The 11,088-nt window shown below is 43.9% G+C and overlaps 1 protein-coding gene across 1 annotated transcript; it reads left to right on the forward strand.

Annotated features, from left to right (window-relative positions):
• The first annotated feature begins 1,220 nt into the window (after positions 1-1,220).
• Positions 1,221-9,570, forward strand: LOC307208300 (vomeronasal type-2 receptor 26-like). Its single transcript, XM_079962975.1, has 4 exons — positions 1,221-2,862; positions 5,520-5,747; positions 6,193-6,319; positions 8,652-9,570. Exons 1-4 carry the CDS (start codon positions 2,119-2,121, stop codon positions 9,560-9,562), a joined length of 2,010 nt encoding a protein of 669 aa, XP_079819101.1. The 5' UTR covers positions 1,221-2,118; the 3' UTR covers positions 9,563-9,570.
• Positions 9,571-11,088: the final 1,518 nt, after the last annotated feature.

Below are 11,088 nucleotides of genomic sequence, written 5' to 3' on the forward strand. Positions count from 1 at the left end.
TGAGTCCACTAAACGTGATGTTATGGATCTGAGGCAGAAAGGTCTGGCAGATATATGCCTCCTGAGCCACTCAAAACTTGGGGGGGGGGCTGAGATTTAGGACAGATGATAACTGTACCAGAATGAGGTTGGCTTGACTTCTCTCCACTTCAGATGTGATCCCTCTGCACGGCTCCGTTAGTGAGAAGAAAGTTACTGCATCTTGCAAGGACCACAACAAAAGACTTCTAATTCTTTGTAAGGGAGGTGCTCGTTCCTGGGAGGAAAAAAGATGGTCCTCATTCTACTGCTTCTACTGCCTTATGGGGACTGTGGGAAACTGAACACAAAATGCCTCTTGTCTTTGGAAAGGGATGAGATAGATTCACCTAATTATTTCAGGCCAGGAGACCACCTCATCAGTGGGGTCCTCTCTGCCACAAACACTATGTTTCATCCTCATATCTTTAGCCAATGTCCTTCCACCAGCTTTTATTGGTAAGACGTTTTGTGGGGATGGATATTAAATATTAAAATATTTTTAAAATAAAATATTAAACTGCAGTGGTCTGTTAAAAATTAAAAGCTTCCCTAAACAGGGCTGCCTTCAGTTGTCTTCTAAAAGTGTCAAAGTTGTTCTTCTCTTTGGCATCTGGTGGGAGGGTGTTCCACAGGGCGGGTGCCACTACCGAGAAAGCCCTCTGCCTTGTTCCCTGTAACTTGGCTTCTTAGAGTGAGGAAACCTCTAGAAGGCCCTCAGCGCTGGATCTCAGTGTCCGGGCTGAACGATGTGAGTGGAGACGCTTCTTCAGGCCGTTTAGGGCTTAAACGTCAGCACCAACACTTTGAATATATTATGTCCCACATTCTTCGCCCATTTTATAATAACGCAATTTACCTGGTCCTCTTTAGTGTCCCATTCCAAAAGCTTGTAAACGGACTGAGAACCAATGTAGATCTTTCAAGATTGGTGTTATGTGGTCTCGGCGGCCGCTCCCAGTCACCAGTCTAGCTGCCGCATTCTAGATTAGTTGTAGTTTCTGGGTCACCTTTAAAGGTAGTCCCACATAGAGCGCACTGCAATAATCCAAGCAAGAGATAACTAGAGCATGCACCACTCTGGTGAGACAGTCTGTGGGCAGGTAAGGTTTTAGCCTGTGTACCAGGTGGAGCTGGTAGACAGCTGCCCTGGACACAGAGTTAACCTGCGCCTCCATGGACAGCTGTGAGTCCAAAATGACTCCCAGGCTGCGTACCTGGTCCTCCAGGGACACAGTTACTCCATTCAGGACCAGGGAGTCCTCCACACCTGCCTGCCTCCTGTCCCCCCAAAACAGTACTTCTGTCTTGTCAGGATTCAGCCTCAATCTGTTAGCTGCCATCCAACCTCCATCCACCTCCAGACACTCACAAAGGACCTTCACTGCCTTCACTGGTTCTGATTTGAAAGAGAGGTGGAGCTGAATATAAGAGGTAGAACAGAAATATCACTTGGACAGTGTTGGCATGTATATAATTTCTCCCCCCAGGAAAGGACCCACAAAGTACTGGCAGCTCCTCTCCTTCTTGTATGCCATTCAAGCGATCAACCAGAATCAAAAGCTGTTACCCAACATCACCCTGGGCTACAGCATCCATGAGAACTTTTTTGATGGAAGGGTGACCTATGATGCTTTGCTAGACATGCTGTCCATTGGGCAGCTGAGCTTTCCAAACTACAGCTGTGGTAAACAGACTAACTTACTGGCTGTTCTCGAAGGGTCCGACTCTCAAAACTCCATCCGGATTTCAAACGTGTTGGGCATCTATAAAATCCCACAGGTAGGAATGGAGAGAGGTATAATAGCATTATGATATTGGCAGTCTTATTTTCAGCTACCCTCCTGTTGATCCCTAGCATCAAATTTGCCTTCTTTACGGCTGCCACAACCTTCAAGGAAATCACTGTTCCCACCAAAGGGTCCTTGCAATAGACCTTCCTCCTTCCTAAGACCTTCCCAATCTCACGTTGGGCTTAGAAATATTTAGGCTTTGATCTGAAATCAAACAAGATACAAATCTTCCTTCTCTTCCCAGGTCACTTATGCTTTTGTCTCTCATGTTCTGAATGATAAGAGGCATTTCCCTTTTTTCTACCGGATGGTCCCCAAAGAAGAAGCCCTGTACCCAGGGATTGTCAAGCTGCTCCAGCACTTCCGATGGACCTTGATTGGCCTCCTTGCACCAGACACCGACAATGGAGAGAGGTTCCTGAAGAGCTTGACACCCGTGCTCATCAAGAGCGGGGTCTGTGTTGTCATCTCACAAAGCATCCAAGGACTGAATACAAATGGAGTATACATGTCTCGTCTTCCATTCCTCAAGTGGAGGCAAGTGCGTGTATTTGTTTACTATGGGGAAATGACTTTTTTCTTAGATGGACTACTCATTATACAACAGATTTTTGACACAGTGATGAAATTCATTGTTGGAAAAATCTTCATCACAACAGTTTTGTGGGATGTCGCCCTGGAGCTGATGTATAATGAGATATCTTTCCAACACACCCATGGTATATTTTCTTTCTTCACTGAGACAAGTAAAGGGGCAAAATACGGTGATTTTCTACCCTTTTTCTTTGGTATTAAGAAGTTTTGGGAAGATGCTTTTAATTGTTCCTATTTAAAGCATGCATTCTCAGTGAAAGGCCGGACAAGATGCAGAGAGAGAGAGAAACTGGAGAGGCTTCCCCAAGATGATCTGGAAAGAATCCTCTCTCTAGACAGCTACAGGATCTACAACACTCTGCAAGCCGTGGCTCGTGCCTTAAATGCTGCATATTCATCTAGATCTAAGCAGAGGGGAACTGAGAGAATGGGACTTCAAAGGCTACAGCCATGGCAGGTATTTTCTTTCCCTTCATAGACATCTCAACTGAGCATGACAATTGATTGTAGTGTTGCAGATATTGAATATTGTGCAGTTTGAAATGATTAGAAGCATAAGAATTGGAAGCATTCATTTCCTTTGGAAATGAATTATTTTCCAGGCCCATAGAAATATTATTCACTCTTTACTCACAGAACTCTTTATAACAGAATGAGAACATCATTCTGTCCAACACAGGCTCGGGATCTCTCTCTCTCTCTCTCTCTCTCTCTCTCTCTCTCTTCCTCTCTCCCTCTCTCCCTCTTTCTCTCTCTCCTGCCTTTCAGCCTCCAGGCTGTTTGCTTTACCATCTGGACAGCTTGCTTTACATATTGACTCTGTTGAGTTTTGGAGCCAAAGACTAAAAGGCAACTCCCTTCAAAAAGGAGATATTGCAATCCAATACCTTCGTCACATGATCTAAGGTTACAACACTCACGTTAGCTAGCAGAGAACAACAACCAGTTAGTTAATCTTAATCTCAGCAAGAGCCTGGAGCCCTTCAGAAAAAAAACTACTATGGAAAAAACCCAAAGTTTGCAAAACACATTAGCCATTTTCCATTTTCTTTTTTTTTTATAATGATATTTATTAAGTTTCACAAAATATAACAAACTTCGAAACAACAAATAACAAACATCAGAAATACAAACAATATCAGAAAACATAAAAAACAAAAACATACAAAAGATTCAACATAATAATAGCAGAAACATTAAAAGAAAGCTCTGGTTCATTCTAATAATCTTCAAAACCTTATTTTCCTTACTTCCTCCCGCCTCCCTTCTTGTATTCCACTTTAAAAGTTTTTTCAGCAAGCTCGTTCAAAATCGTTTTATCCTTTATCTTTCCCTTTATACTCTTCCTTATCCTGATCACTGGAACCCCATCATTTCATTTACACTGCCCTTAGCACTCATAAATTTTACAATGATTTTGTAGATAAACTTTAAACTTCTTCCAGTCTTCTTCCACCAACTCTTCTCCTTGATCTCGGATTCTGCCAGTCATTTCTGCCAATTCCATATAGTCTATTACTTGTGTCTGCCATTCTTCCAAGGTGGGTAGATCTTGTGTCTTCCAGTGTTTTGCGATGAGTATTCTTGCTGCTGCGGTAGCATACATAAAAAAGGTTCTATCCTTCTTTAACACCAATTGGCCGACCATGCCCAGGAGAAAGGCCTCTGGTTTCTTTAGGAAAGTGTATTTAAATACCTTTTTCATTTCGTTATAAATCATCTCCCAGAAAGCCTTGATCCTTGGGCACGTCCACCAAAGGTGAAAGAATGTACCTTCAACCTCTTTACATTTCCAACATTTATTATCGGGCAGATGATAAATTTTTGCAAGCTTGACTGGGGTCATGTACCACCTATACATCATTTTCATAATATTCTCTCTTAAGGCATTACATGCCGTAAATTTCAAACCGGTGGTCCACAACCGTTCCCAGTCAGCGAACATAATGTTATGACCAATATCTTGTGCCCATTTTATCATAGCAGATTTAACCGTTTCATCCTCGGTATTCCATTTCAGCAGCAAGTTATACATTCTCGACAATACCTTAAAGCCATTTTCCATTTTCAACCTTCCTTAATACATATACATTTTTCATTTCTGTTTGCTATTCGTATTCTTGCCTCATTGCACAGCCCCCCAAGCAACTGCTCCCATCATGTGCCCAATTCTCCTTTCCCCGCAAGTTGGAATTATTTTTGGCAGGGGAGATGACATTGATCAGGCTGTCTCTAGTCTCTATTCCTTTGACACACGCTTGACTCTGCTCTGGCTCTCTGCTCCCTCCACCAAGCTCCTGCCTTTCCCTGCTGAAGCCCACATTAGAGATTTCATTCAGTTTGCCTTGAAAGGAAAAACAAACCTAATTTCTGAAACAATCCAAGGGTGCAGCATCCTTCAAAAACATGCTTACTAGGAGAAAATCACACAGAAATGCTGAAGAATTGTGATGAGTTTCTATTATTATTTTAAAAATGCTTCAGAAATGTGGAGAACTGAATTTAAGATTGGGGTTTATGTGAGAGAGAAAAGAGTATGAACCAAAAGTGACAAGATCCCTCCATGACTATTTGAGTTTGCAACCAGCTCTAAGCAAAGGGGAAGTGGATTGTCAGTATGCTTCCATCATCATCATCATCATCATCATCATCATTATTATTATTATTAGATAATTTTAATTAAATTTTCAATATAACAATTCCAAATAAACATTTTACAAATATCCAGTGACTTCCCTTCTTCTCTTTCCTTGGTCCATTGGTACATCTTATACACCCCTGCATATTTTACTATAACCATTCAAATCAGTTTTCTACTTTTACATCCATCAAACATTATTTACAGGGTTGAATTTGTCTTAATGCTGCCACCATTTTCAGCTGTATACTGTTATTTTCCATATATTCAATAAATGCTTTCCACTCTTCTTTCAATGTATGTTCTTCTTGCTCTCTTATTCTGTGTGTTAAATCTACAATTTCTGCATATTCTGTCCACTTAAGTTGCCAGTCCTCTTTAGCTGGGACCTCACTGACTTTCCATTTCTGGGCTAGCAAAACAGGGGCCTCTGCTTCCCTTTATTCTAAATGCTCTCATCTTTGCTTCTGTTCCAGCTCCACCCTTTCCTAGGAAACACCCAGTTCTACAATTCTTCCATGGACAGAGTGTATTTGGATGAGAACGGGGAGCTGGCAGCTGACTTGGACATTGTGAACTGGGTGGTGTTCCCCAATAAATGCGTCCTCAGAGTGAAGTTTGGGAGTATCGACAGACAGGGATCCCCAGACCTGAAGTGCACCATCGACCAGGAGGCCATTGTGTGGCCCAAGTGGCTCAATCAGGTGACGGGGAGTGGGAATCATGCCTGTCATTTTGCTGTCTTTTCTATGAGCTCTAATAAGTGCTCCCTGTTCTGTGGGCTGCTGCCCTCACTTGCCTGTCAACTCCAGCACTGGGCTGTTGTTCCAGATAGTTCCTACAGCTCCTCTGCTCAGCTGGGTGCCAAAGGAGGCTTCCTGCTAAACTGTGTGTATGGGGAAAGGGGGGTTCCTTGGTTTTCTGTTGCTACCTGAATTTTATTAGTAGTGAATAGCTCATGGCCCATATACAGAACTTTATTTAATGGAGGTCCTTTGTTTTTCCCCGAATTTAATCATGAATAATTCATGTAATGGACAGTGATGGGAAATGCTGAGTTTCAAGCTATAGTCTAGATGCTACAGCAGATGACAACATACTATGCCTCAAAGAACAATTCTCACTGACGCTCTTCGTCTTTGTGCCTAGACCCTTCCTACTTCCAGGTGTGTGGAAAGCTGTCGCCCTGGATCCGTCAAGGTGATTCAGGAAGGGAAGCCTCTTTGCTGTTATGAATGTCTTCCCTGTGCAGAAGGGACCATCTCCGCTCAGGAAGGTGGGTGACTCCAAGGGGAAGGCTGGCCTTGGGGAAGAGAGAAGGGTTCCGTCAGGAATCTCTCAAAACCAATTCTGGGCAGGACAAGGCTGGTATGGTTCATGTGTGGGAGGGAACTGGGTGGTCCAAATCATCATCATCATCAATCTCTTTTTCATGATTATAGTTCGTGATATTGTTCTAAAACGTATCATCAACATTATATATATATAAATATAGTAAAGGAGGATATAAACATGTCAATCACTAAATGCCTGCCCACCCATATCCTTTTTTTAAAAAAATAATAATTTTTTATTAAAATTTTAAAGGTTACAAAAAAAGGAATACAAAGAATATCAATTTTAAAAAAAGAATATATAAAAGGGGGAAAAAGTAAGAAGACAGAACAATACATAAAAAACACCATCATCACAAAAAGAAAAAAGAAGAAAAAAACAAATCAGACCTTTACATAGCTTACTTTCATTTGCTTACTTCCTTGACCTCCTCACACCTCCCTTTTTTGTATTCTAATTCAATTATATATTTCAGCAAATCCTTTCCAACTTTGTTCTTATCCTAATAATTTATCTTAATATATTGTAATTTTACATTCTCTTCTTTCACCAATTAACTATCCATTTTTTACTTAATCCTTTATATAATTTCTGCTAAAACTACATTATTTCATTCCAACATCCTTCTAACATTCCTTAATTTTACAATGCTTCTGTAAATAAACTTTAAATTTCTTCCAGTCTTCTTCCACCAACTCTTCACCTTGGTCTCGGATTCTGCCAGTCATTTCCGCCCATTCCATATAGTCCATCACCTTCATCTGCCATTCTTCCCGGGTGGGTAACCCATATCCCACTCCTCAGTCCTACTACAAAATCTCACTCCAAAAAATACCTTTGATCAAATGTGAAGAGGGAGGTCTAAACCATGGAGCCTCTTGGTCTTGCTGATCGGAAGGTCAGCAGTTCAAAACCACGCGACGAGCTGAGGTCCCGTTTCTCTGTCTCAGCTTCTTCCATCCTAGCAGTTCGAAAGGACACCAGTGCAAATAGAAGGATAGATGTCACTGCAGCGGGAGGTAAAGCTACTTCTGAGCTGGGAAGGAGGTAGGGTTGCGGGCCCACCCCCTCCCACACACGCGGGGGCTGGCTCTTAGCCCCCGTGAGATCGAGGGAATCCCCGGGCGTGTCTATGACCTGGCCCGCCAATCGGTGGGCTGTGGAGGCGTGGCCTAACCCATTTAAGGCCAGCGCACCCGGGGACCGCCCTCTTTGCCCCGTTCCAGCTGACCGGTTTTTCCCATCCCACCCACCCTTTAGGCTTAGCTAGCTTTGACCTTGGTATGGACTTCGGTTGGTCACCGCAAGGGGCCTGGTAGGAATCTTTCCACTTGGCGCGCTTCAGCCATTTGGTTTCTTCGCCTACCTCATAGCAAAACGTCACAACTTCCTTGGTATTGGCAGTTAGGCATTGGCAGGGGTTAATTGTTATGCAAATGAGGGGGGGAAGGAAGCGCCATCACCTTCCCACAATGAAAAGGGTAGTCCAGTTGCCCTGCCCGAAACCTAGGGAGGTGAGGGCCTACGGCATGCCCCCGAGCGGTGACACCCGTGGGATCCTGGTTGGCGTACTTCAACAGGACTCCCACGGCTGGTGGATAACCCTTCCAGGTCACCATGCCGGGTAGTCAATAGGAGCCAATGCCTAAGGCCAATAGCTTCCAATTCCTGTAATCAATAATGTTGTGGCCTTTTACGCCCATTAACCTTACATCATGTCTTATTAGTCTTCATTTCACAGGGGGGGACTTGCCACGCATCCGTCATGGTGCCCCTTTGCACCAGAAGCGGTTTTGTCATGCTGGCTACATGACCCAGAAAGCTGTCTGTGGACAAACACCAGCTCCCTGAAGCGAGATGAACGGTGCACCCCATAGTTGCCTTTGACTAGACTTAACTGACCCGGGGTGCTTAAGGAGGGAGATTGTTATGGACCTAGGGTAGATATTAGACTTCTGCACAGACCCCTGATACTCCTTTTGGCCCTGGTATAGGGGGCTCCAAGCAGCCCAACCTGCCAGAGAGAAAGCAGGGGATCTCCAGCCCTGGAATCTGTTCAAAATTTATTCGGGGTAGAGCTAATGTTTAGAAAAACCTAATTAAATACCTGTAGTGATCTGTGGCTGTCTAAGACTGACTTCTTCTACGACTGAATCTCTCCCAAGACGCTAGATACTGCTCAGGGCTTGGCTGAATCCAGAGTAGTAGACATTACTCTCTCTCTCTCTCTCGCTCTCTCTCTCTCTCTCTCTCTCTCTCTCTCTCTCTTGCAGATGCAGACCATTGCAAAAAATGCCCAGAAAACCAGCATCCAAACAAAAACCGAGATCAATGTTTGTTCAAGCATATCACCTTCCTAGCCTACGAAGAATCTCTGGGGGTTGTCCTACTTTCCCTTGCCCTACTGGGGTCCTTAGCCACAAGCTTTGTTTTAGGAATCTTTATTAAGTACAACGAAACTCCCATAGTCAAAGCCAATAACCGGGACCTCTCCTACATCCTCCTCGTTTCCCTCCTGCTTTCCTTTTTGTCCTCCTTCCTGTTCATTGGGAGGCCAAGGAAAGGGGCCTGCCTTCTCCAACAAACAGCCTTCAGCATCATCTTCTCTGTTGCTGTTTCTTCTGTGTTGGCAAAAACCATCACTGTGGTGCTGGCCTTCCTGGCCACCAAGCCAGGGAACAAGGTGAGGAGATGGCTGGGGAAAAGTCTGGCCAACTCCATTGTCATTTCCTGTTCCTGTGTCCAAGTTGTCATCTGCATGATCTGGCTGGGGATCTCGCCACCATTCCCAGACTCTGACATGCACTCCCAGCCTGGGGAGATCATCCTGCGATGCAACGAAGGGTCTGTGGCCATGTTCTATGGTGCCCTTGGCTACATGGGCTTCCTGGCGGCCATCTGCTTCACGGTGGCTTTCCTAGCCAGGAAGCTGCCTGGGGCCTTCAATGAAGCCAAACTGATCACCTTCAGCATGCTTGTCTTCTGCAGTGTTTGGGTGTCCTTTGTGCCCACCTACCTGAGCACCAAAGGGAAATACATGGTAGCCGTTCAGGTTTTCTCCATCTTGGCCTCCAGTGCTGGGCTCCTGGGCTGCATCTTCATTCCCAAATGCTACATTATTTTGTTGAGACCTGATCTGAACGCAAAGGAGCACCTGACAGCAAAAGCTAAAGATAGCATCTGATTCTTAAAATATTATTTTTCAAGAAGGTAGGGAAATGAGATTCTTGAAAAATGTTTCAGTTTAAAAAATCTTTACCCTCATTTGATCATGTAGAACCAACCAACTTAATGGAAGTAGTTATGAAATTTGGATTTGGCTGAAAACTTGTTAAAACATTGGAAGATATAGATCACAGGGAATTCACATTACCAAAATGTTGTAATTAGTCGTGGAATGGAACAAGGATGTCCACTGTCACTCCTGTTATTTCTCCAAGTGAATCTCCAGCCCCCGGCTCTCTCACTTCCTCATTCATCATCACCTCCTCTGCTGGTGCTGCTAAATACCCTCTGTTTTTGAGCTCTTTGCTCTCCTACTTTTAAGGCTTGCCGGGTTCTGGGACATGGTGGATCTAGAATGGTTTCTAATGACGTGTCAGCCAGATGTTGCTCTGGCTCTCTCATGATTTCCCAACTTTTATCCTCATCTGCCTCTGAGCTGTGACTTCCCTTTATACTTTCTTCCTCTTCCTCCTCCCTGGGAGGGTCAGGATGGAGAGGTGGTCTCCCCCATTCCTCCCTGGCCCTTGGTCATCTTGGTCACCCTTCACCCCATACCTGCCAACTCATCAATATCTACCTTAATATATGGTGCCCAGAACTGGACACCGTATTCCAGGTGTGGTCTGACCAAGGCAGAATAGACTGGGACTATTACGTCCCTTGATCTGGACACTATACTTCTGTTGAAGCAGACTAAGATTTCACTTTTATAAACTTTATAGAACTGTTTAGAACTTTTACAGCTGCCTGGAACTTCCAAAACTGTATTGGAGAATCATGGGAGGCGGGAGCAATGCGTACTCCAGACACCAGGAAGCAATCAGGGTGTGTAGCGCAATCAAAGTGGTGCGGGAACTTTATGGGCCTTGTGTTCAGGAGCCTTGTGTTTCTGGGACCCATAGATGGTTGTGGGGACATGCAACAGATGGCGCTTATAGAGAGCATGAAACCCACAAAAATGTTTAGCTCCATTGGCCCCTTAATTTTAAATAGGGGGGAGTTTCAGGGAGCATGTGGAAGATTGGGGGAAATCAAAACCCATTCCTCCTGATCAGAACTGATGAGTTGATGACCACTGTAAGCAGATGAAAACATTAGCAGGATTGCAATAACACTTGTAATGTAGCAATTGCTATGGAGGAAACGGAGTGATGTAAAATATGGACTATTGAACACTATGCAGTTGAAAACCCATGGAGGGGAAGGTGAGAAGTCCAAAGATTTGGAGAGATCTTTAAATATAGATATGTATGGCTGTATTGTTATAATCTTATACTTGCAAAATCAAATAAAAACTATTAAAAGAAAAGAATTGATGAGTTGGTTGTGTTGAGTGCTCACAGCCCATCCCAAGCAAAACATTCAGATTCATTGGGCCCTTAAACCAAAATGGGGGCTGAAGGGGCCACATAGGTCAGGGGGACAATTCACATAGGGGGTTCAAGCAACCCACCCTGAAAACAATATTAGGTTCATCCCTCTCTT

This window comes from Podarcis cretensis (assembly GCF_951804945.1).
Source record: "Podarcis cretensis genome assembly, chromosome: 2".
In the NCBI taxonomy this organism is placed as follows: Eukaryota; Metazoa; Chordata; class Lepidosauria; order Squamata; family Lacertidae; genus Podarcis; species Podarcis cretensis.

Excerpts from the sequence above, each read along its gene's own strand:
- LOC307208300 (XM_079962975.1), top strand. The coding sequence starts at position 2,119 with ATGGTCCCCAAAGAAGAAGCCCTGTACCCAGGGATTGTCAAGCTGCTC. Across the intron at positions 5,748-6,192 it reads GGCCCAAGTGGCTCAATCAG|ACCCTTCCTACTTCCAGGTG; the intron begins GTGACGGGGAGT and ends CTTTGTGCCTAG. Across the intron at positions 6,320-8,651 it reads GACCATCTCCGCTCAGGAAG|ATGCAGACCATTGCAAAAAA; the intron begins GTGGGTGACTCC and ends TCTCTCTTGCAG.